Consider the following 27,543-nt stretch of genomic DNA (forward strand, 5'->3'; position numbering starts at 1 on the left):
TGGTTGCTAAGTCATTGCTAGGTGGTTGCTAAGGTGTTGCTAAGCGGTTGCTCAGGTGTTCTAGGTCAATGCGAAGGTGTTGCATGAATGAGTATGTTAGCATGAATTTAGTATGGATTAGTATGTTAGCATACATTTAGTATGAATTAGTATGTTAGCATGAATTTAGCATGAATTAGTATGTTAGCATGAATTTAGTATGAATTAGTATGTTAGCATGCACTTAGTATGGATTAGTATGTTAGCATGAATTTAGTATGGATTAGTATGTCGTTACTATGTTTCTAGTATGGATTAGTACATTGCTAGTATGAATTTGTTTGTTGTTAGTATGTTCAATGTAAAGTCAAGGCCAGTTTTTTTATAATGGAAGTCTATGGGACAGTGGCTAGGGTGCCGTAAGTGGTTGCTAGGGTGTGGCTAGTAAGTTAAAAGGTGATCAGTGATTGGCAGATTGTTAGTCTTAGAGTTAAATGACCGTATGACAGTCTGGTGCAGAGTTATGAGGTCACAAAGTTTGGTCCAATGTTAAGTCAATGGGACTTTTCAGAATTTTCTGGGACAGTTTTCAGAAAACCGTAAGTCGGATCAGTTGAAAAAGATATAGCAACTTAATTCAGTATAGATTGGAGGTTTGGGGTTAGTTTGGTGGTTGTAGTATGAACAGTCTAGCAGGAGATGCGTTCTTAAAATAGTCTATACTATACAATATACAATAAATCATATAAATTATTATAATGATAAATAGTTGAAATTCACATTATGTAACGTGTTTTTAAAGGAAAGACTAAAATAAAACAGCAGTTTCAGATATAGTTATTTATTTATTTGTATTTGCATAACCAGAATCTAAAAAAAGCATGCCAAGCATCAGTAAAACCATGACAATTTAAGATAATATATGATATATTAAAACAACATTCAAGTCACAACAGCATTAGAATCTTTATTTGACAAGTTACTTCATCAAGACACCAATATTAGTAAAACTATCTACCAAAATAACAAGAGACATCAGAAAAATTACATTTAGCTGATTTTCCCAGCGGTCATATTGCTTATTTGCTGGTAGATAATGTGAGTTATTAGGCATAAATGACAGGTTGACAGTATAGTTTAGATTATTGACAGTATAGATTATTTTTGATCTGGAGCACATTTCACCTAAAGCTTTATAATTCTGCTATGAAGTAATGAGTGATGTATCGGTAGCTAAGCTGAATCCTTTAGTTTTGTTTAGGTTTGGTCTGGTTGTTCGGAGGGAGAGGCTTTCCTAAATGATGTGCTGTGGTAATGCCGTAGGGTTCAGAAGCCAACTTCTCTTTAACCTCAGGCCGGAGACAAAATCCTCCTTGGAAGCTGAGGTCAAAATATTCAGACGGAGCAAAAGACAGAGGCTTTTCTTCCAACACACCACCCAGCCTCTCCCGCCATCCATCCAGCATGGCGGCTCTTCCCTCTGGAGGCGTGTATGCGGGACACCAGAAGATCTGAGGGGCGAGGACTTGGAACCCGCAGAAACGCAGCACTCCATTCTGTATGCAGTAAAAGGATATGGTTTCATTGAAAGCTGCATTAGACTTCTGCAGGTATCATAGTTTCCTGTTGCAATGAATCACTGAAGCTTTTATCACGGTATACAGTATTATCATTGACTTACGCTACAAAAAGTTACTTTAACAGTAACAGCATAACAAGAAGTACTTAATAATAAGTGAAAATCATGGTCTGAAATCCGATTAACAGTGGTCAAATCCTGCTTTTATTAACTTCAGCTCTTCCACTCAAAAAAAATATTCATTTTCCTTCGGCTTAGTCCCTTTATTCATCAGGGGTCACCAAAGCTGAAGGAACTGCCAACTTATCCAGCATATGTTTTACACAGTGCCCTTACAGCTGCAACCCAGTACTGGGAAACACCCATACACACTCATACACTACGGCCAATTTAGCTTATTCAATTCACCTATAGTGACTGTTGGGGAAACCGGAGCACCCTGAGAAAACCAACGCAAACACAAATGCCAACTGACCCAGCCGAGGCTCAAACCAGCGTTCTTCTTGCTGTGAGGCAACAGTGCTAACCACTGAGCCACTGTGTCGCCCCTGTTTTAAGTTCAATCCACTTAATTCTTTTTAAAGTTAACTTAATAGATTTGTTTTGAGGCAACATGAATGAATTGTGGAACTCATAAAACCTATTCTGTCTACGCTGTAAAAAATATTCCACACAATTGATTTGCTTAGGGAACAACATGAAAGAATTAGGTTACTTATTACTTTCTTTTTACAAATTTAAGTTGATTGAACTTAAAACAATTAAGTTGTCCTAAAAAAAACCTAAAAATTGTGTTGATTCAGCTCATTTGAAATAAGCGGTTTGAACAAATAGCAGAAGTCATTTTTTTTTTGAGTGTAGAAAGCATTTGAAAAATTATTAACAGGTTCTTAACTGAACAGGTTCTTTTATTGACTTTAAAGTGAAATAATGGAACATAAACACAAGAGGCTGAGAAAAATGCTCATTTTAAAAGAAATCTTCGGACAACATTTAGAGTTTTTTGCACATGAACTCTTCAAATATTCAACCAAATCAAATTGCAAAAAAGATGATCAAGTACAATACTTTTTTTAAGTACAGGGTTATTTAAAAAGAATAGCACAACTTTGAAAAGCGAGAACTCTGCAAGGACAAGCTCTTTCTGTCATCGATTTAAGGCTGATTTATACTTCTACATCAAGCGCACGTGTATGCTCTGGCGCAGCCTGCGCGTGGACGCATAGCCTTCACCATGGCCATCGCCGACACAGATGCGCACCTCTCAATAATAATAATAATAAGAAGAAGAAGAAGAAGAAGAAGATAAAGAAGAAGAATATATTTTATTTATAATGTGCTTTTCTGAAACCCAAAGCACTTACAAGAAAGTAAAAACAACAAAGCACAGTAAAACAATAAGAAAATAGAGTAAAAAACACAGTAAGAATAAAAGATATCACAAATTAAAAACAGTCCTAAAATGATGAGTTTTAAGTAGCTTTTTAAAACAGTCCAATGAACCAGCATTCCTAATGTTAGTGTAGTGGGAAGAGCATTCCACAATTTGGGGGCACGGAAAGAGAATGCCCTACCTCCCATGGTGCTGAGTTTGCAGCTAGGCTGAAACAGCGTAGGACCAGAGGCAGAGCGTAGACAGCGAGAGGTAGAGGAAGTGGTTATCAGGTCACAAATGTAACCTGGAGCAGAACCATGAACCGCTTTATATGTTAAAATCAATGTCTTAAAATCAATACGAGACTTGACGGGCAGCCGGTGAAGCTGTTGGAGTACAGGAGTGATGTGAGATCGAGACGATATATGTGGCAACACACGTGCTGCAGAATTTTGGATGTATTGTAAAATCTTAAGAGAATTAGCTGGTAACCCTCCGAACAGAGAATTGCAAAAATCCAAGCGAGATGTGATAAAAGCATGAAGGAGTCTCTCAGCATCAGCCCTCGAGAGGAAAGGACGTAAGCGGGCTACGTTTCGAAGATGATAAAAGGCAGTTTTAGTTACGTGTTTAAAATGAGGCTTCAGACTAAGGAGTCCAGGAGAACACCAAGATTACGCACCTGCGGAGATGGTGATAAGACAGAGCCATCAACCGTTAACTCAAATTCCCTACACCTCTTGATGTTAGAAGTGCCAACCAATAAAATCTCTGTTGAACTATTGAGTTTAAGATAATTATGTTGCATCCAAGCTTTAATTTCAGTTAGGCAAGCGTTAAGCGATGACATTGAAGCTGATGAATTGGGAAAAGTGTTAATATAGATCTGTGTGTCATCAGCATAACAATGATATCTAATCCCAAATTTTTGCAGGATTTGACCAAGAGGCAACATATAAATACTAAAAAGAAGTGGACCAAGTACTGACCCTTGGGGGACACTGTGATGTAAAGGAACAGTACGCGATCTGTGACTCCCACATAGATAAACTGTGAACGTCCGGAAAGATGGGATTTAAACCAATTTAGCACAATCCCATCCACACCAACCCAGTTATGAAGTCTGTCTAAAAGTATGATATGAGAAAGTGTATCAAAAGCTGCGGTTAAGTCTAAAAGCACTAAAATACCACAAGCCCCGGAATTTCTGTGCTATGTCCTGATCTAAAACCCGACTGAAATGCATCAAACAAAGCGTTTGTTTGCAGGTGTTCTTGCAGTTGCCCCACGACCACCCGCTCAAGAACTTTCGCCAGAAAAGGTAGATTAGAAATCGGGCGATAATTAGTCAGATCAGAGGAGTCACTGCCAGGCTTTTTTAAAATAGGTGTAAAAAAATGTAACAATATTGTAACTACACGTCGCAAGCACTGTGATTGGTCGGCTTGGTAGCTATGACAAGCATGGGCGGGACCGAGAGCCGCGCAAACCTGTTGGAGCTCGTTTGAGCTACTTGTACATTAAGGTAGCATTTAGAAAAAACAAAACATTTGCAAAGAAACTCGACACAGAGGAACATGAAAACCTCACTGCCAGCTAGCATTTCGGAAGTGTTATTGCAGAACAACACAAACAGCATGCAGAAGTATAAATGCACGACAACGTGGCAAGGTAGGTGCTGTAGGTCACGCCGATCACTCGACGCAGAAGTATAAACCAGATTTAGGCCCAATCCCAATTCTACCCCTTCCCTTTATCATGAAGGGGTAGGGGTGTCCCAATTATCTTTAGCTTGGAGGCGTAGGGCTAAGGGGAAGGGCTAGATATCCCTTGAAACTGAGATTTTTCAGGACCACACTCGAAACCAAGGGGAAAGAAAAATTCCCAGAATACACCAGCTACAAAGGCAGCATAGCTGTACTCGGAAGTAAGGAGATCCACAAATGAGTATTTCTTGTCATTATTACAAATTTTTACAACAAACAAGCACATGTTGTAATACATTGATAACCGCATTTGTGTTTTAGTCATGCTTTTAAAAAATGCTAAAATAAAAAACGCTAAATTTCACGATCTATTATGCATAATCGTAATTCCTGTATAGCAGTCCACATCATTCAGACACTCGATGACACTCGAATACCCTGTCAGAAAAGTCTAGTGGCTGGGAATTAGCTGTTTACAGTATCTGCTATAATGTTAGTGTTGTTTATGTGTGTTTACATAGATGAATATGGCCATTGTGTAAATACACAGTACATTTACTGTCTTATTGCCGCATTAGATCGTTATGATAACATGATATATGCCTTCAGTGATTTCCTGAATATAAATACCAAAATATAACACAACTGGAATAATTACAGCAGTCGCCATCATTAATCTCATACGAAGCAAGAGATCGCGATGACATATGATGACGTGTGCAGGTGCTGTCCCATTTATTAAGGGAAAATTTTCCTCTTCACACTCTGTTTCAAGGGCCAAGGGGAAGGGGTACAAAAATAAAACTTGGATTGGGCCTTAATGAAACTCTGAAGTTTTTAAGACAAACTTTGTTAAGTACACTTCACATTGAATAATTAGGTTCCACCATGTTTCTTTGATTAAATACAGATTTTCAAAGTTGTGATATTCTTTTTGAATCCTTGTTATTATTACAATACAATAAAGTTTTATTAGTTACTTTGTTAATATTAGTTTAAAAATACAACAGAATATATGTTAATATGTCCACTTAATAAAATAATTATGACTTACAATCAGATTTTGACTATAATTTTAATAGGTTATTAACTAAGAAATTATCTTAAGAGTTAATTAAAGCTTTTCATTATGAGTCTAAGTAAATTAACGTTTATTATTAACTATTGGAGCCTCATTGAATAATGTTTACATTTAATAATAATGTGTCTATAAATACACACAGAATTTTCAATCAAGTTTTCAGGCCAGATTAGCATGTGGAAATGTTCATGTTTAAAAAATTTAAGATAATTAACCAATTAAACCTTCAAGCATTTGACACTGTTCTGAACACCACAACAAAATCTGAATATTCTAAAAGTTTAAATAGTAAAGAAAAGTATGCACAGTTTTTTTTTTTTTTTTTAAAGAGCTCACTATCCATACCAATAATGTGAATGTTTATTATTATGATATATACTAATTTATTGAATACTGGCATATGTCTAAGCTGCATTTTAACTGGTGTAAATGTTATTAATAAAAGTTTAAAATTTGTATTTCTCAAAGATATAACATACAATATCATACAGATTAAAAAACCCATATAGACTACATATTTAAAGTGACAATCCACCCAAAAAAATACAAATTTACTCACTGTTTATTCACCTTCAATTGGTTCCAAACCTTTATAATTTTCTACCTTCTGCTGAATGCAAAAGAAGATATTTTGAAGAAAGCTGAAATCAGTATACACTGACTTCCATAATATGAAAAAAATATACTATAGAAGTCAATGGTTGCCAGGCTTTCAGAATTTTTCAAAATATCTTCTTTTGTGTTCAACAGAAGAAAAAAAATGTGACATTAAATATGAGCAAATGATGACAGTTTTGGGTGATCTATCCCATCCTTTTTTCTTCTTCTCTCCAGCAGGTGGCAGTAATAAATGTCTGATGGATACCAGACAAATTCTCATAGAGGGGCACAATGTCTTTTCACTAATATATATTAGGATGTATTTGCAATTATAGTTCAGTAGTTCAGACTAAAAAATCAAATTTTTCTAATTGTTCATACAGTCGTTTTTTAAGAAAGAATTTAAGTTAAAAATACTTTCATGGTGTATATTTTGCAATAGAACTTGCATCCAAAACAAGAACAAACTTCTTTAACAGCTCAGAACTCACAAACAGTTTATAAAATCTTTAAAGAGTGTTTAAATCAGTGCCGGGATTTCTGTATTATACACACAAATGAATATCTTTTGCACGGAGTTTCTGAACATGTTCTGAACCGTAATATATAATATGCATTTTATGACATTTCACTTGTTTACAAGGCATTACAACTCAGACTAAAAAGACTTAAACTACTTGACAAAACAACATTGTGCTACAGACTAAAACTTTCAGGTGATAAGAAAAAAAAAAGTGACCATGTCATGTTTGGTTTTATTCAATAAGGAATCTGGAAACACAGCATCAGACAAAAATAAAAAAGGAATTGAACAAAGGCTTTGTTATTTAAATCTTTGATAACGTAAGTGCAAAATAGACTGGTATATAATGCAACAATTAAGTTCAATTTAAAGTATTTCGTACAGCACATGTAACACATCAAGATATTAATATTAACTTAGATTATTTAAAATTATAATTCGATTATTTGATTATTATTAGATCATTTGTTTTATTTTCTTTAATTTAGATGTGTATGCAGACTGGATCAGTTTGCATGTGTTCATGTGTAATTGAGAATAGCTAAATTATTACACAAAAAGCCTCATACACTGGAATTTAAAACCAACACAAATTGAACAAGCTGCTGCAATGAATCTGGGAAATACTGAAGTTCAGGTTATAAACTTGGTTCACAGTATCAGGAGATACAGGCGAAAGGTGACCAACAAAGCACTGGTAGCTGTGTACATATTACAAAACTCACGGTTGTCTGATCTATTTCAGGTTGATTTGTAATCCATGACATGCATACACAGTTTAACTGCAAAGAACCAAGTTATTGTCACGTTTCTTTTTTACTATTTTCTAAACTGTGAATAAACTAATAATGTGAGAAATGTTTGAGGGTATAGTTCACCCAAAAATCTAAACTCTTGTCATCATTTACTCAACCTTTTACTTGTACAAAACCAATTTGAGTGTGAACACAAAAGATATTTTGAAAAATGCTGTTTGCTCTGACTCACTGACTTCCATAGTATTTTTTTCCTGCCATGCAAATAGATGTGTTCCAGCAATTGACATTCTTCAAAATATCTACTTCTGTGTTCAACAGAAGAAGGAAACCCATAAAAGATATAAAACCACATGAGGGGAAATAAATGTTTCATTTAAGGATGAATTGTCCCTTTAAGGTATCTGAATAAGTATCTGTTTGGTTTGACTGTACGTCAGGCCCGGCACCAGGATGTCATAACTGAGGGGGCATCTTAATCCCATAGGGGGCACTAGACCTGCTGATTTTGGTCCCTCTTGTTCCTTTCACTAAGGCTATTTATTTACTTATTTATTATTACTTTGCATTACTGCCTAACTTACTGACTTAAGGCAGTAATATACTTTTTATAGTAATAATAATAATAATAGTAATAATAATAATAATAATAATAATAATAATAATAATAATAATAATAATAATAATGTACAGTTTCACTATTATTGATTTTATCAATGAAGGTTAATGCAACGATACTGTTTATTAACGCAGATGGACATGGCTTCAGCGCCAAACGAGTGCTTTAAATTATATTTTATACTTTTTTCAAATAGTATAAATGTTTAAAGTTTTAGGTAAAGACTTCAAACTATGCCCGCACATGCAAGCCAACCCAATGTTAGACTATTCGTATAACCAGTAAGTAAATATAAAGAAAATCAGCATAACCGAGTCATCACGCTTCACGTTGCCTACTGCCTAACTAATCATCTATCAGTGTTAGGGAAAAGTTAAATGTTACAATCTAATGTCATATAAAAAAATTTTAGCTGAATGTGTTACTTAGTTACATTTTAAGGCAATAGTGTAGCCAGAAAAATACCTAAAAAAAGTTATTACCGTGAAAATTGGTTACATTTTGACATGGATAACACAGAAATCAATAGGCTATAAAACTTTTTTTCATAATTTTAAAAGTAAAAAATAAAGATTTATGTTAGGCTATCATGAGTGTCTTTTTTGTGATATTGTCCGGTTGGCATTTGTAAAAAAATTATCAAAAGCCATTAGGCTATTAGGCCAACCCGTAAATTTATTTATTTAACCTTTTTAATAATGTTTTCAGATTACATTTTCATTTTTAGGCCCATGAGCTACAAGTCAAAATAAAATCGATATGCTAACAGTATTTTAGCCGTTAAAAAAGGCCTAGGGTATATTTTCTGGTGTTTTATTTTGCAAGAGCAAATAGCAGTAGAGCCTAAATTAAGGCACCACATACCTTTTTCATTTGTAACACTGTAAACTTGACTTCACAGGCTGATCTAATCATCCTTAAACTCAAAAGGTATTTTTAAGTGTCCTAACTTGAGACTGCTGCTGCATAATGGGATGTTTCTTTTCACAACTGTAAAATTGGCTTTAGCGATTTGAAAATGAAAGCAAACATTCAATATGTTTCTGCGTTTTGTCAATTTCTTATAGGTTCACTTTAATAATATTAATAATAACAATGAATATAATAAATTATAATATTAATTATAGTGTAGATTCCTGTGGGACTGTGCTGTGTCCAACTAAACATATTTTATTAGGTTACATATCCCCTAACTTAAAAACGAATGTGAAAATGACTGACAGTTGCTTTTCTGCTAAAATAAATTTAATGACAAATTTAATATATAATAAAATTTAATTATATATATATATATATATATATATATATATATATATATATATATATATATATATATATATATATATATATATATATATATATATATATATATATATATATACACACACTCTCCCTCTGTCATCTTTCCATCAAGGAAATTTCTCATGTTAGCCTAATTGGTTGGCGACGTCACCGACCAGAGCGAGAGGTGGCAGTAACGCACTAAAAAGTTCCACCGACCACCGAAAAACAGGAACAAGAAGAAATCGTCAGTCTCACCATAATATGGATTTACTTTCATCGGCTAGGCACCGGCCTCACATGAATGTCGGTGCCATCACTTATTTATCTGCGATCGGTAAATGTAGCTTGTGTTGACGCTACTGCGCTATGTCACTAATAAAATAGCTTCGCTACTGAAAAGCTTTTTGATATCTTGTTTGGAAAAAATTTTTTTACATAAGCAAAAATGCATGGCTTCAGTCCCTACTTTTCGACATTTTCTGATTGAAGTTGACTCACTGCTCAAATCTTTCCGTATGTGTAAAAACAAAAAATGTCTCAGATTCCTGGTTCTATATGAAGAACTGTTGTCTATTGACTCTGATTTGAGTTAGATAGCTTTCCTAATGCTCTTAATTTATTTATTTTATACACTTTTATACAGTGTAATTTACTTACCCCTTCCTTTGTTTTGTTAGTCTTTTTTTTCTTTCTGCAGCTCATGTAGTTTGTATTTTTCCTCTTTTGTATCTCTCTTATATCGATCGCCTGATTGTGGCTGTATATTTGCATTTTTTAATAAAAAATATAAAATAATAATAATAAATTAAAAAAAGAAAAGCTTTTTGATGTAAAAAAGTAGAGATGCTACCGCCACACTACTGAGAAATGTAGTTAAGCTAGTAGCGTCACTACTTGCAGCTCTCAGACTGATTGTAGTAGCCTAATGCTTTCAGCTGCAGAGAGGATTAACAGAACTGGAAGACGTGGTCAGCCACAATCAAACCCGCACCGCATTAATAAATGGCCTTAGCAGAAAGCATCGTGCATATCAAAAACAGGCAAAGCAACAGATTAATATTATTCAACATTTTAGATGTAACCCCATTTGTAGTCTTTAACATCTTCATAAGTAACTGTAATTTAGTTACCCATTTTTTTCTCAGTAACTGTAATGAATTACTGTTACTTTTATTTTGTAATTGAATTACGTAATGCCTTTACATGTAACTAGTTACTCCCCAACACTGGTTCTAAGGCCTTTGGCTGTCCGAGCATTTCAAGAGAGTTTAATTTTTTATAAATTATTATTTTATTTATTTTTTTCTTTGTTCTATTGTAATTATCTATGCTTTTAATTTGTTTGTTAATTTTAAGCATGATTCACTTCCCTACAGAATCATCCTAAATCAATCTTGTACAATCTGAGACCCACTTTATATTGGATATCAATTAGCCAGTGGAGATCGCTGATTTTTAAAGAAAACAGTAGTAACCCAGGTTAATTAAAAGTCTTATTAGCATGCTTCGGCATATACTCCATTCAGGGACAATATGGAAAGGAAAGCATGACTGGAAACTATACTCTAATTCTGGTTTAATAAGCAATGAACTTTGCACAATGATATTACAGTGCTGTTAACTAGTTACCTTGCTGAGGACTATTTTCAGGTGATGCATAATATCATTGCACCTGCTGCAGCCATGATACGGCAGCAAAGTTCCCTGATTATTACGTTGGAATGAGAGTATAGATCCTATAGCCATATCAGCCTAGCAAATAGCAACATTTCGTTTTATGTCTGTCTTAGTACACAAAGAGAAACTACAGAAGAGTTAAGCTTCAAATATGCAAATTATTAAAAATATATAAAAACAAGATGCTACTGGTCTAATCTGATTCATTGATTTATGCTAAGCCAAGCTAAAAGTGCTCCTGCCAGACCTGGAGATCGGCTGGATGGGTTAAAAAAATTGTAAACTGTTTAACTCTAAGAGACTTATAAAATTAACCCGTTAAAAAAAAAAAGTGTTCCTTTAAACTGATTACATTACACACCCTAAGAGTTTGCTTTACTACCAAACCTGCCAAGTCTAACCACACCCTTAGATTCTGAAAAGAGTACAAAGGTTGATTGATTTCACATATGCATCGCATTGACATGGTATCTCACCTGTAAGGGCCAGAGGAGAACGTTGATGTCTCCATGAAGGCTATCATCCCGATACATGGACTCCGTTCCTCCAGTGGTGAAGGAAAGCATGGCCCTCTTATTCTGGTTTGAAAGGTGTATGACATGTAAGCTAAATCTGATCATCATTAGTCACACAAATAGGAATCAGAGCTGTCAGGCGCACAATAAGGAGCTTTCTCTCTAAAGATTCAGACCTTGAAAATGCCGTTGTCATACATGTTCTGCATGCTGAAGGCAAATCCTTGAGTTAAGACTCGGTCGATCCAGCCCTTCATGATGGCAGGGACGGTAAACCAGTAGAGAGGGTACTGCAAATATATTACAAAGCATATCATTCTTCTGCGATCAAGCTGAAATGTATAGTCTGGCATGTGTATGTAGCAGTGGTGCAAAGTAATGAATTACCAATACTCAAATGACTGTAATGGAGTCATTTCTCTTCAGGAATTGTACTGTACTATGTAGTTTTAAAAACGTTCACTTTTATTTGAGTACTTTTTTAGTTCTGTATAAGTATTTTTCTTCTGTTATTTTTCCTTAACCTGCAGTCACTACTTTATTTTTTCTTGTTTAGGGTGATAGGCTAAGTTTAACTAGATATTAAAGTTTGAGGACAAACTTTATGGTGGCTTGAAAAGCCGAGTCTGAATTAGCATGTTACTAGCATGAATTAGCAAGTAACTAGCATGATTCTAACATAAATTAGCATGTAACTAGCATGATTCTAGCATGAATTAGCATGTTACTAGCATGTTTCTAGCATGAATTAGCATAATTCTAGCATGAATTAGCATGTAACTAGCATGATTCTAGCATGAATTAGCATTTTACTAGCATGTTTCTAGCATGAATTAGCATAATTCTAGCATGAATTAGCATAATTCTAGCATGAATTAGCATGTTACTAGCATGTTTCTAGCATGAATTAGCATGTTACTAGCATGTTTCTAGCATGATTTAGCATGTTATTAGCATGATTCTAGCATGAATTAGCATGTTTCTGGCATGAATTAGCATGTTATTAGCATGATTCTAGCATGAATTAGCATGTTACTAGCATGATTCTAGCATGAATTAGCATGTTACTAGCATGTTTCTAGCATGAATTAGCATGTTACTAGCATGATTCTAGCATGAATTAGCATGTTACTAGCATGATTCTAGCATGAATTAGCATGATTCTAGCATGAATTAGCATGGTACTAGCATGATTCTAGCATGAATTAGCATGTTACTAGCATGTTTCTAGCATGAATTAGCATGTTACTAGCATGATTCTATTATGAATTAGCATGTTACTAGCATGATTCTAGCATGAATTAGCATGTTATTAGCATAATTTCTAGCATGAATTAGCATGTTACTAGCATGATTCTAGCATGAATTAGCCTGTTACTAGCATGATTCTAGCATGAATTAGCATGTTACTAGCATGATTCTAGCATGGATTAGCATGTAACTAGCATGATTCTAGCATGAATTAGCATGTTACTAGCATGTTTCTAGCATGAATTAGCATGTTATTAGCATGATTCTAGCATGAATTAGCATGTTACTTGCATGATTCTAGCATGAATTAGCATGTTACTAGCATGATTCTAGCATGAATTAGTATGTTACTAGCATGATTCTAGCATGAATTAGCATGTTACTAGCATGTTTCTAGCATTAATTAGCATGTTACTAGCATGTTTCTAGCATGAATTAGCATGTTATTAGCATGTTTCTAGCATGAATTAGCATGAGTACTGTGATTCCTGTCCAATCAAATCCCACATTGTAAAATCACATCAGACAGACCAACGTGGATGCTTAAAAAATACGGCAAACATGTACAGAAAGCATTAAAAATTACAAAGAAGACGCTAGATATTTACAAGCAATGACTGAGAGAGTGTTTAGACTGCATGTCACTGATGAGAAGATGAAGGATACCTACTCTATGATGACTGAAATTGACAAATCGTCACCTTGGAATTATAAGGTTCTATCTGCATTCTACATGACTTTGAGATATTGAGCTTCAAAGTTTTTGCATTCCATAAAGCAAACAGTATGTGTGTAACAGTTCTCTTTCATACATTAACATGACAGAGACCCTAATTGCTCTCTAAATGTAAATTATCAAAGTTCTCTTACATTTGCAAATTGGAGTAAAAAAAAAACATGGTGAACATGGCAGATCATTCATTGAAGAATTATTTTCAAGAAATACAATCAAAAAATATATAATATGGTGTTGTAACAATATGTTGATGCTTGAGAAAGTTACATTTTTTCTTTCTATAACATTTATTTCATGTTTTAGGATGAATATTTTTTTCTTGTTCAAATTAAGCATACAAGGCTGTGCTAAATATTTTGTCCAGTATGATGTCAATTTGATCTAATTAATAAGTAAAACATGTTATGCTTTATATGAGTTATTGAATTATATTTATTGAATTATATGCCCCATGAATTAAATTAAGTATTTACCCTTCAAGGCTTAATAATAAATTTAAACTTTAAAAGAAAACAGACAATAAGCAAATGAGTTTAATGAACACTGAAAAATGTTTCACTTAACCATATATACACACAATTAAAAATATTTCTCATTTAATATAGAAATTAAAAAAAATGTGTTTCTTTTTCAACAATGTCAAATGGTACATTTCATCTCAATGTCAAAAAAAGCTTTCAAATCATCACATTTACACACTTCTCAATTTTGTGTGGTGCGGCATTATTTAGTCGACTCTGATTTTGTGTGATTTTGGTCTTTCTGGTCTTTCCCGCTGTCAATGGAGCAGTCTGGCGAAACAGTAAAGAGAGCTGATCCTGATTGGTCCTCGTGCGTGCATTCAAAATGCAGATTGGCTCACAGAAAGAACCTATAGAGCTAAGTTCAACTTTGTAGATAAACCGTTTTTGTTTTTTAAATAAAAAGTCTTAAAATGTAAACAACTTATACAAAAACATCACATCATGTAAATAAGATGTCATTTAATAAGAATATGTGAATAACTCAATTTTGACAAAAATGTCAGATAGAAACTTAATTCTTCTAAAAATAATTCTAAGGGGATGAAATGCCTTAAATAATAACAAAATGCACTACAGATTGTTACGTTTTCAATCACATGCACAAATTGAATGTATTCTCTGTTTGCGGCACCAACTGCTGAAGACCCGTAGCTTGTTGGTCAGGGTTAAAAGTGCAGGTTACACAGATATCGCTCTGCATATTAACACATCAACCTTTCACAGCATAAAGCTCACTTCTCTTGAGTACTTTTCAAAGGGCAAATTTTTACTCACACTTTGAGTAGTATTTACAATACTTTTATTCTAATTGCTCCACATTTTTATGGAGAGTAATGTTACAGTACTTTATTGAGTATGATTTTTCAGTATTCTTTCAACCACTGCTAAGGAGCACAAGGAAACTGTTACCTGAAAGATAATCAGATCCGCCTGCTCCACCTTGTGCTGCTCCTCTGCAATATCATCACTTAATCGACCATCTTTCCATGCAACCATCATCTCATTATTGTACACAAAGTGCTCAGGATTCTGCAAATCACCTGCAAAGGTTACAGTAAAACAGTGAGGTAATACTTTATTTTAAGGTTTCCTTGTTACACACATACCATTTACTTATTATAGTTATAATTAAATAATTAATTTCACGCAACTAACTCAAAACCTAACCCACATTCTTACTGTTATGATTACCAGCAATCTAGCTCTTGTAGATTGCTGGAGAAGACTTCCTACACTCTCAGAAATAAAGGTACAGGAGCTGTCACTGGGGCAGTACCTTTTCAAAAGATACATATTTGTACCCAAAGGGTCCACAGTGGTACCTCTAAGGTGCATATCAGTGTCCAAATGTACCTAAAAAGTACCTTTGAGGTACCATTATGGACCCTTCAGGTACAAATATGTACCTTTTAAAAAGGTACTGCCCCAGTGACAGCTCCTGTACCTTTATTTCTGAGAGTGTATCATTCACCCGAACTACACATCTGCTAATGAACTGAACTAAATATCTCATCATGCACTTCGCTCACAGTCCCAATTCCCTCACTGATTACACTCAAACAGCTGAAGCTATTCAGAACTAATTACATGGACAATTATGGAGCCAGATCAGCCTCAAAAATAATACATTTATGAAATAAAATTCATACATGCACAGCACAATTCACACTTACAAAATTCAATTTGTATTTATGTAACAATCATAAATATTTTTGCCAAATGAATTGGATTTGTGTATTTTTGAATCGTGTGTTGAATTTACGAACTGTATTTGTGTGTTTTTAAATCATGTTTTGAATTTACGAATTGGATTTGCGTGTTTATGAATTGTGTTTTGTATTTACGAATTGGATATGTATATTTATGAATCATGTTTTGAATTAACAAATTAGATTTGTGTATTTTTTAAATGTGCTTTAAATTTACAAATTGGATTTGTGTGTTTATGAATTGTGTTTTAAATTTACGAACTGGATTTGTGTGTTTTTAATCAAGTTTTGCATTAACAAATTACATTTGTGTATTTTTTTAATCGTGCTTTGAATTTACAAATTGGATTTGTGTGTTTATGAATTGTTTTTTGAATTGACGAATTGGATTTGTGTGTCTATGAATTGTGTTTTGAATTGACAAATTTGATTTGTGTTTTTATGAATTGTGTTTTGAATTGACGAATTGGATTTGTGTGTTTATGAATTGTGTTTTGAACTTACAAATTAGATTTTGTAAATATGAATTGGTTTGTGGATGTATGAATTATATTTTTTATTTGTCTTATTTTTGAGACTGATCTGGCTCTATACACTATAAACACTCCAATTCCACACAAATCTTTACTGAGTCTTGCTTCCAGAGTGAATGTTACAAAGTGGTTTCCCTGTGTTGTCCTGCTGTGTTTTGACCCAGTGTTTTATTTACTGTTTATGTAGTTTTACCGCCTGCATCGATCTCTTCGCCTGTGACCACGCCTGTTTGCACCTATTTTAGGCTTTGCCTGAGTCATCTTTAAATAAACTGCATTTGAACCCTCACCTCTTTTGTCATCCGACTCCATTATAACCCTAACAATATATTAAGTACATGTAATTATTTAATATTACTCAGTAGTTAAAAGAATAGTAACACTCAAGACACAAAGACACCTTAAAATAATGTGTAACCAAATAGTGGTCTTGTGTTCACTATTTTAAGCACCTAGTTGTAGCATTTTGCTTTTTTAAAGACTTACAGCAGGAAGATATTTTAGAAGTGAATTTTTGGCTGAACTTTACTTTATAGTACATATAGTAATATAGTAAATATAGTACACTTAATCTGTACTTACAGTGTACTTAAGAAAGCAATGGATTACATGAGGTAAATACATGGGTTAAGGTTAGGTTCAGAGGTAGGTTTAGGAATAGCACAGTAGTAATAGTAGTTCTTATCCAGTTCATGTATAACTATGCTCAGTACATTGTATTTACAGTGGATTGAAGCCAAAATATTAGCCCTCTAGGGAAATCTGAATTCTTTTAAAAATATTTGCCAAGTCATGTTTAAGGGAGAGAAGATTTTTAATCATAATATTGTTAATAACTAATTTCCAATATCTTATTTCCTATTTCTTTTTCTATGGCCATGATGACCAAATATATATTTTTCTACTTATTTAGCAAGATACTAGTATTCAGCTTAAAGTGCATTTTAAAGGCTTAACTGGGTTATTAGGTTAACTTCACAAGTTTGGTTAACTAGGCAAGTCATTGAATAACAGTGGTTTGTTCTGTAGCAAATTGAGAAAAAAAAATCTTAAAAGGGCATATAATATTGACCTTATTAATAATTTTTTAAAAGGTTTTTAAATTTAAAAACTTTTAGCTCCAGCCAACTAAAAGAAATAAGACTTTGTCCAGAAGAAAAATAATATAACAGGAATTAATGTGAACATTTTCTTGCCTTGTTAAATATCACTTGAACATCACAGGAGGGCTAATAAGTTTGCCTTCAACTGTACATGTACATGACAGCAAATGAACATGCTACTGACATTTGTGTTACAATTTACAACTTTACAAGGTCAATATATTTAAAACTATAATCATAGAACTAAAACAATTTTTGATAGTTAAAAAGAACATTAACCTACAGAAAATGTATTAACTACCCAAAAGGCTTACTTATAGATAGACAGACAGACAGACAGACAGACAGACAGACAGACAGACAGACAGACAGACAGACAGACAGACAGACAGACAGATAGATAGATAGATAGATAGATAGATAGATAGATAGATAGATAGATAGATAGATAGATAGATAGATAGATAGATAGATAGATAGATAGATAGATAGATAGATAGATAGATAGATAGATAGATAGATAGATAGATAGATAGATAGATATTTTTAAAAAGAATAATAAAAATAGTAAAAATACAACAAAATTCCTTAGACTTTTTTTCTAATTTTCTGTCCTTTTAAAGTTTAACTGTTTACCAAATCTGCAACATAATCAATATAATAACAGTCTCCATGTTAAAATTACTAGGTGATTAGGAGTTTTAACTACTGTGTACTTAAAATAATTTAATAATAATTATGCAGAATTTTAAAACACTTTTGGTGCTATGGAGGTGTTGATACGGTTAAGGTTGTGAGCAGGTTTGGTTGGTTTTAAAGGTTGGTCAGGGCATACAGTAGGTCTAAGGTCAACAATGTAATTGTATATGTAATCACATGAAGTCATTGCAAGTTATTTTAGGTGCAATCTTAAAACTTATATTCACAACAAGTTGATGGAATTATTAATTTAATATTAAAAAGTGAATACATAGTAATAAAGACACTTAAAATCTGTCAATATGTATGTTTAATAAAAACATATTTAAGCATATTTTAATATTTACTTTTATAAAATAGTATCAACAATGACAATAAATACTTGGCAAATTAAATGCTCATCAATGGGACCTTATTAGAGTTTCAGAAATTCCCTGTTACATGTCAGCAAATGCTTACCCTTAATATCCTCCGCAGTAGCTGAAGCTTTGAATTTCATAGCATAGAGATCTGACACAAGGACTTTGTAGCCTTGCTTTGTCAGAGCCTGAACGGCTACATCTCGAGCAGCGGCATTGAAGGAGGAAGGACTCTGATGAGCATAAACTATCAGTGCAGTCTTCTGTGCTGTTCACATCAAAACACACACACAGAGGAAAAGAGACAAACAGCTCGTTAGTGTTTAATTTGAGACTGGGGATTTGATTTGAGACCAACAATAACAGAAACAGATTCATATCAAAGTTACAGCGGATCAGTTTCCCCTTCCCTCATCATCAAAATATCTTCTTTTGTGTTCAAAAGAAAAACTCATAAAGGTTTGAAACCACTTGAGGATGAGCAATAGTGATTCATTTTACATTTTTGGGTGAATATCCCTTATTGAGTGTCATCTGTGGGCCACACCATTCTTGAGTCTCATGGAGGAGCGTGGAAGTAAAAAAAGTGATGGGGGCCTGGGACACTTTGAGCTCTATTTTAACGATCTAAGGTTTAAGTTGAAAGCACATGGCGTAAAAGCACTTAGAGTGTGCTTAAATCCACTTTTGCCATTTTAAGGGTGGGAAAAACAGTCTGTGAGCCAGGTGCATTGTCTAACAGGGATGTTCTAATTCTTTTAATAAGTTATGGGTGTTTTCGGGCAAAATCTGCATTAAACCAATCAAAGACTCATTTCCCATTTCTTTTAAGAGTAGTTGCTTTTACATTTACATGGCTGACTTTGTAAGTAAAAAATTTGAAAGCTTTGCTAGTGAGAAAACATACAGTATCATACAGTATGTGCAAGGTTAAAGACCATCTATGGAACAAGCCTATTCTAATCAGCCTCTTCCTTTCGACTGTGGATTCTGGAAAAGGAGGTGTGTATGGGTGCTTCCCCTGGGTTGCAGCCGGAAGGGCATCCACTGTGTAAAGCATATGCTAGAATAGTTGGCGATTCATTCCGCTGTGACAATCTCGGAAATAGAGACTAAGCTAAAGATAAAAATTAATGAATAAACTGGCTACAACAGAGCTGGATTCCAACAAAGCCCCCTGTGCTGAAGAAAGCATGGGTGGAGGTAGCAAAAACACATGATGCCAGATTGTGTAGAGTGTATAATAGGGCCCTTTATGTTTGGTTTGGTTTTCTGTTTCGCAGGAGTCATGAGTGAGGGGCTGCTGCTGCCTGTTTCTTAAGAAATCCATGCACCAGGAGCAACCATTTGTGTGCATTGTTCAGCTTGAAAAACATAATGCAATACTGCTCTGCACATGCACAGAAAACTCTAGTAGATCAACCTGAGATGTAAGATGTAGTGCTGATGTCACTTTGTAAAGAAACACTGTGTGATTGCTGGTACATAGACCTGCAGTCTGCCAATGTGGTTTGGGTTTTTAAGTATGTGTTCATGCCTCTAGACTGAACAGAGACATATAGAGACTATAGACTTTGTTGTTTACATGGAGATGATGATGTTATTTTGAAAAAAAAAAAACCTTAAACAAGCAGTGCTCAGCAAAAATGAGTACAACCAATTTTTAAAATGAATATTTTTATCCATTTCTCAGTGAATATAGGTAATATATTTCGATGAATTTGAACAAAACAGATTTATTACACGGATATATTTATTAAAATAATATTTTAGTCATCGAATATCTTTAGAAATAGAAAGATAATAAATTTAACTTCAAGCAAAATATTGGGGGAAAACATAATTCTTCAACAAAATTGTATACATGTTTTGCTTTTATTGATTTTTGCCCTTTTTTAAAATGTTTTATTTAATATTTTTCTATAACATAAATTTGTGTGTACTAATTTTGGACTGTTATAAATTATTTTGTTACATTAACTCCAGATTTGGCTTCAGTACTGACTAATCTAATGTATATGCACAAATATAATATTGTAAAGCTTCCTATTGAAAATATTAACTTAAACGAGAGATTTGTGAGGGGTGAACTTATATATGCTGAGCGCTGTAGCACTTTAAAACTTAAATGTCATGAATTAAAGAATAAAATGAAGCGCAAATACTAAACTAAACCAAAAACTTGGACAACGTACAGTATAGCCTTGTGCATAATGTACAGTAAGCTGCATGCAAGTATTTAATTCCAAATATGGGCAAGGAATTTTAAAAACTTGGTTAAGATGTGGCGCATGATTTTGTTACATCAGTTACATTAGATTTGCCTTGTGAGATTATTACTGGAGAAAAGCATTTGCACGGACTAACCTATGCTTTGTCTGCTAAAAAATCCTCCCATGTCTTTCCAAACCTGTATGATTTTCTTTCTTTTGTGGAACATAAAAGAAGTTATTTTGTTAAATGTTTTGCTATTTAATTGTTCGTTTGTTTATGAAGTTGACAGTCACCAAAACCTTTTGGTTTGTTTTTACTGCATACTGCTGAACAAGTCATACAAGTTTGATTAAGTAACTGACAGAACTGTCATGTGCTTTATTTCTTGTGCAGCTGTGTGTGGTTGATATGAAAAAGTACAATTAATTCTTCACAATTAAACACTATCCATCTGGTAGCTTTACATCAAAATGACATCAAAAACACACTAAAAATGCAAACAGATTTCATGTAAAAAAAAAAAAAAACTGACCTCTATTTGACATCCACACATTGAAGCCCTTTTGACCATCAAAATAACAATACAAAAGTATAATACACAGTGTAAAACTGCTGGGTTCCACACAATCGATATGTGTTTAAACAACATGAACAAATTAAGTTAACTTATGAATTTTTACAAATGTAAGTGGATTGAACATAATTAATGAACAATTAAACTGTCCCAAAAAACTCAATAATTGTGTTATTTCAGCTCATTTTAAATATGTAGTTTGAACAAACAGCAGGCATCATGAGTGTAAGAAAAGTTGTATTCATCTGAAAGCTTCAATTCCAGATTATCAATGTACACTGGATTTATTATCCCTAATATGTAAACTGGCTTGATGTCTAAACAACATCCAATTGACATCTAACAGTGGTGTAATCCATTATTTGACATGTTTCTTCAGGCCAATGTTAGATGTCAATTTGACATAATTTAGACATCAAGGCTGTAAATTGAAATCAAATCGATTTGCATTTTTTAGGTGTTTTTGTAGTTGATTTGACATCAAATTGCCTGCTGGGTATCAAACTGATTAAATAATATGAAAAAAAAAAATCTAATATTACTCACCCATTTCTTGCTGTTTGCAATCTGAAATTCTGCACCAGAATGAATGAGTGAACGCTTCTCAATGAACTGCCTCTATAACAGTGCAAACCCTCGCGTGTGAAGCGGTGTCTGATTCCGTCTCAGGTTTCAGTATCTGTTATTGTGTAACCTGTAGGGGTGTGAAGTAATTGATTGGTTACTCTAGATCAGGGGTCACCAAACTCGTTCCTGCAGGGCCGGTGTCCTGTAGATTTTACCTTCAACCCTAATCAAACACACCTGAACAAGCTAATCAAGGTCTTACTAGGTATAATTGAAGCACCCAGGCAGGTGTGTTAAGGCAAGTTGGAGCTAAACCCTGCAGGGACACCGAACCTCGAGATTGGTGACCCCAGCTCTAGATCATTTGAAAAAAAAAAACTTCAAGACATCTTGGAGACAATCTAGTTAAATATGTGTTCTAGGAATGCAGCATGCAGGTATTTGGTGTTCTTTCTAGCAAAACAAAATAAAACAAAAGTCCACACTGAATACTGAAGGAGATAATAGTCAAATAATTGTGATTAAAATACTTTACTTAGAGAGGCTAATAAAATGCAAAGAGCTTAGTTTTTAGTGCAAACACAAAGCATTTTAAATTTACAGTCAACAGTGTCATAAGAGCACATCTGATTCTATTAAAAGAAAACTTTTATTGTATATCATCTATTAAACAAGGGCGACACGGTGGCTCAGTGGTTAGCACTGTCACCTCACAGCAAGAAGGTCGCTGGTTCGAGTCCTGGCTGAATCAGTTGGCATTTCTGTGTGGAGTTTGAATGATCTCCCCGTGTTCATGTGGATTTCCTCCAGGTGATCCGGTTTCCCCCACAATCCAAAGACATGCGCTATATGTGAATTGGGTACATTAAATTGTCCATAGTGAATGAGTGTGTATGGATGTTAGCAAGTACAGTGTTGCAGCTGGAAAGGTATCTGCTGTGTAAAACATGGATAAGTTGGCAGTTCATTCCACTTGGCGAACACTGATAAATAAAGGGACTAAGCCGAAGAAAAATGAATGAATTAATGTATTAAACAAAATTCAAAAAGTAAAAATACATACACCAAGGCAATAAAAACTATGTAGACTAACATCATATAATATAAATACAATTTTAAAAGCGTAAAAAAATTGCTAAAACAATATTAATAAATAAAAAGGACACAAAAGAGGTATAAAATAAACTTATAAAATAAACCAAAAATATGCCAATATTCAATGCCAAAGATTACATCAAATGCATTGTTTTGAACATTTGAAATGGCTTTGCTTTCAGTAGCTTTAAATTTTAATTGTGCATATGCTGCTATTTATATGTATTAAATGTCATGTATAAGGTGTTTTAGACAATTAAAGTCAAAAACAAGGGCATCGATGTCTCTCAATATGAACTGCACAGAGAAAAAAAAAGAATTATGCATTAAATTTTAGATCCTAATTTTAAAAATCATGTTGTTGGAAATATGCACGGATGTCTATCAGCATATTCATAATAAAAGCTGTACCAAAAAAGACCTGCTGGCATCTATGGTGACACTAAAACTGGTTTGGCAGCAAGTCCAGTTGGCTTGAGTTCAATGAATCTGACAATCAGGAAAAGCTTGAAAAACACCTGGGGAAAGGTGAGGCGTAGGCCGTTAGTGCTTAGTGTAATCGAGCCTCAACTGTAAATGCAACTGAAGCCAGTCCTACAAAGGGAAACAATGAGTGTCATATGAGACCGAGCATCATCACAGGTATGGTAAGAGGGTTCTGTTGTCATGACTATCTCTTTGGCAACCGGTTTACTATTTATAGACTACTTCAACAAAAGAGAATAGCATTTAAAACATTTAGACGCAGACTTCTATTTAAGCCCCTAATCTGGTGGTCAGGTTCTTCTTGAATTCAATTTATGAATATTTTATAAAATAATAATAAAGACAATCTAAACAATAAACCTGCACAATATTGAAAAAACTTACATTGGGATATTTTATTGTTCTGCAATATATATTGCAATATGAATATATGTTAATGAGGTGGTAACATTTTTTTAAAATAATTCATAATTTTACAAAGGATTTGGATGATTTTGTGCATCTGCATTAAGTAGGGCTGCACAATGTATCATTTCAGCATTGATATCGCAATGTGTACATCAGCAATAGTCACACTGCAGGATATAAAATGTTAAGTCTAAAATTATAGTTGACCAGGAGCCACAGAACACATGTGACTGTGGAATCACTGCAAAGTTTAACCATAATAGAGTGAGTATATCATTTGCATGTGTTTTTAAAGCCTGTGATTTAGCATTTCAAGACAGTTTAAGGATTTGTGCACAAAAAATTATGTTTGGAGGTGTAACAAAGATTATCCATTCATTCGTTCATTTTCCTTCAGCTTAGTACCTTTTTTTGATCACAGAGAAATGAACCACCAACTTATCCATCAAATGTTTTACACAACGGATGCACATACACTACGGCCAATTTAGTTTATTCAATTCACCTATAGAGCACCTAGAGGAAACCCACACGAACAGGGGGAGAACATGCAAACTCCACACAGAAATGCCAACCGACCCAGTCGAGGCTCGAACCAGCGACCTTTTTGCTGTAAGAAAGTTTTTCTTACTTTTGAATTTTTATCTTGTTTATAGTCCAAATATCTACATTTCAAAGCGAAAACAAGATTATTTTACTTTACCACATTGGCAGATAATTTAGCTAGTTTTAAGGACAAATTCTTAATTGTGACTTATTTCTTCTGAAGGGAAAAACAAATCAGTATTTTTACTTTTTACTTTATTTTTACGCTTCAGAAACTGACAATCAGCTTCACACTTTGTAAGGAATATACACATTTCGGTAGACTGAGAATGAATGATGAGAGAATTTTAAGCTTTGGGTGAACTCTTTGAGTCTTTTAAATATATTAAGCTGCTGCGATTAACCCATTGTAATGTTTTTCAGTGAATATTAAGTAATTGAGTATTAAAGTAAAGTAATTAGTAATCGGATTACTTTTTACATTAAGTAATTAGTAATGTAATCAGATTACGATTTTCGAGTAGTAACCAGTAATTTATAATCGATTACTTTTTAAAAGTAACATACCCAACACTGTAATTAAATAAAATGAAATTAATCTTTGCTAAAGCTACTATATAAATTCTAGTGCCCAAATGGTTTACATTTTTTGAAATAGTACACATTCACAAGCATTAAAAACACATCCAAAAGAAAGAAATTCACTATATAGTGTTAAACGTTACAATGACTTCACAAATCACGTTCTGAACTGTGATTCCTGGTTAATTTAAAATATTTAATTTATAAACTTGACATTGAAGATCCTGCGATTTGACTATTGCAATTGCTATACTGTGCAGGCCTAAACTTAAGCAGAGCCAAATGTAAGAGGACTGCTTATACTTGTCTTGTTTGAGATAATAATACATTTTAAAGAATAAGGTTAAAACAATATGAGACTACTGCTAAAATAAAAACTCCAAAAGAGGCATTTAAAAGTGTATGTATAATAACATGAAGTACTGTTTATAGTTGGTGGCACGGTGCCATTTTGGTTAGCATTGTTGCCCTACAGCAAGAAGGTGAGTCAGTTGGCATTTCTGTGTGGAGTTTGCATGTTCTCCCCGTGTTCATGTGCGTTTCCTCCGGGTGCTCCGGTTTCCCCCACAGTCTATAGGTGAGTCTATAGGAGTCTATCACGCTATAGGTGAATTGAATAAGCTAAATTTTCTGTAATGTATGTGTGTGAATGTGTGAGTGTGTAAAACATATGCTGGATAAGTTGGTGGTTCATTCCGCTGTGGTGACCCCTGATAAATAAAGGGGCTAAGCCGAAGGAAAATGAATAAATATTTGTAGTTAAGCATTTGCAGTTAAATGGCGTTAGCATCATAAGTGAGTGTCAAAGTCAGTGTTTGAAGAATTGTATGTTTATTATTTTAGTGGAGATCTTTAACTATTTAAAATTTGTAATAATGTACAATAAAAGCCATTTAGAACATTTAAAAGACAACAAACATATTTTAAAACACCTAAAATATTTGGCTTTTTTATTTACCTGTCTCCTGAATTTCTGAGAATTCAAGATTGTACACTAGTCATACACAACTTTCTTCTGAATATGTAGTTTTAGGTAAGCCATGTTCGTATTTATTCATATTCACATATATTAATTTTATTCATTCATATTTATTTACACCAAAACAACACAATACATTATAATTCATAATTCCTTTACTGTAGTAACGAACTGGATGACAGACAGGAATAACTTGTATATTGTCAACACACCGGTTGTCTGCACTGTAAATGCAACTTGAACTATGAGCATGCGCAAATATGTTGTTTACAGCTGTAAAGTTACAGCTTTCATAAACTCCCAACAACAACTACAACATCACAAACTGTACAGTTACGGTAATTTTAGCAAACAATAGTAAAAGGGCTATAAACAAGTAACATATAGCAAAACGTCCTATACTTATCTCATGTGCACTTTAACACGCATTATTATTAACGTAAACATAACGTAACACATATTGCCATCTAAAAACCATGATTAACACTTACTGTGACACTTTGCAGTCGAATGGTGAATCGACAAACTCTCTGCTACCACATCTGTATTCTGTACTGTACTCTTTCTGCAGACCCGCAGGGACAATCTCGTGCGACCGGTCTCGACACTGATTGGTCGGCGCAGTGTTTTCATAATGGGCGGAGACGAGCAAGAAAGAATAAAGTCCATCAGGAAATCCGGAACCAACTGTGGCTTTTTAGGTAAAATGTTTAGGTATATTCAAAAGATGAAGAGGTCATTGAAATGTTAAAAAGTTACAAAATAATAATAAGAATAAAAAAATAAATAACATAAAATAAAAGCACATACTTAATTTTGATTCCATCTAATATAGTATAACTAGATTATTAAAGTTCGTCGAGACAAACTTTGAGACTGGCTTGAGAAAGCCTGTTTGTAATAGTTTTTTTTTTTTGTTTAAAACAGTTTTTAAAAAGTATGACAGACAGACGGACGGACGGACGGACTAGATAGATAGATAGATAGATAGATAGATAGATAGATAGATAGATAGATAGATAGATAGATAGATAGATAGATAGATAGATAGATAGATAGATAGATAGATAGATAGATAGATAGATAAAAGTTAAAGCTCAGCCATAAATCTGTATTACAGTCTGATGGAAAGCTATCAGGTTACAAAGTTTAATCCAAGTCAATGACAGTCTCTTTCAATGGAGATCTATGGGACAGTTGCTAGGGTGCAGTATCTGTAGTTAGGGTGTGGTTAGAAAGTTGAAAGCTCATCAGTTATTGGCTGTTTGGTAGTCTGAGTTAAATGAGCTCAGCCATTAGTCTGTAGGACAGTGTGATGCAGAGTTATGAGCTCACAAAGTTTGATCCAATGTTAAGTCAATGACAGTCTTTTGAATGAAAGTCTGTGGGACAGTTTCTAGGGTCCAAAAGTGGTTGCTAGGGCGTGGCCAGAAAGTTAAAAGCTCATCAGTTATTGGCAGTTTGGTAGTCTGAGTTAAATGAGCC

At 33.8% G+C, this 27,543-nt stretch overlaps 1 protein-coding gene across 2 annotated transcripts; it reads right to left on the minus strand.

The window, feature by feature from the left end:
• Positions 1-926: 926 nt before the first annotated feature.
• nqo1 (NAD(P)H dehydrogenase, quinone 1) lies at positions 927-26,658 on the minus strand. Of its 2 annotated transcripts, XM_056462146.1 has the most exons (8): positions 26,550-26,654; positions 23,576-23,651; positions 21,942-22,089; positions 18,708-18,875; positions 15,114-15,244; positions 11,870-11,983; positions 11,655-11,756; positions 927-1,535 (listed from the first exon to the last, which is right to left on the minus strand). In XM_056462146.1, exons 3-8 carry the CDS (start codon positions 21,943-21,945, stop codon positions 1,227-1,229), a joined length of 828 nt encoding a protein of 275 aa, XP_056318121.1. In that variant the 5' UTR covers positions 21,946-22,089; positions 23,576-23,651; positions 26,550-26,654; the 3' UTR covers positions 927-1,226. The 2 variants fall into 2 exon arrangements, with proteins under 2 accessions (XP_056318121.1, XP_056318120.1); XM_056462145.1 differs by lacking the exon at positions 23,576-23,651 and having other exon boundaries at positions 26,550-26,658.
• Positions 26,659-27,543: the final 885 nt, after the last annotated feature.

Source organism: Danio aesculapii, chromosome 7 (assembly GCF_903798145.1).
Source record: "Danio aesculapii chromosome 7, fDanAes4.1, whole genome shotgun sequence".
Lineage (NCBI taxonomy): Eukaryota > Metazoa > Chordata > Actinopteri > Cypriniformes > Danionidae > Danio > Danio aesculapii.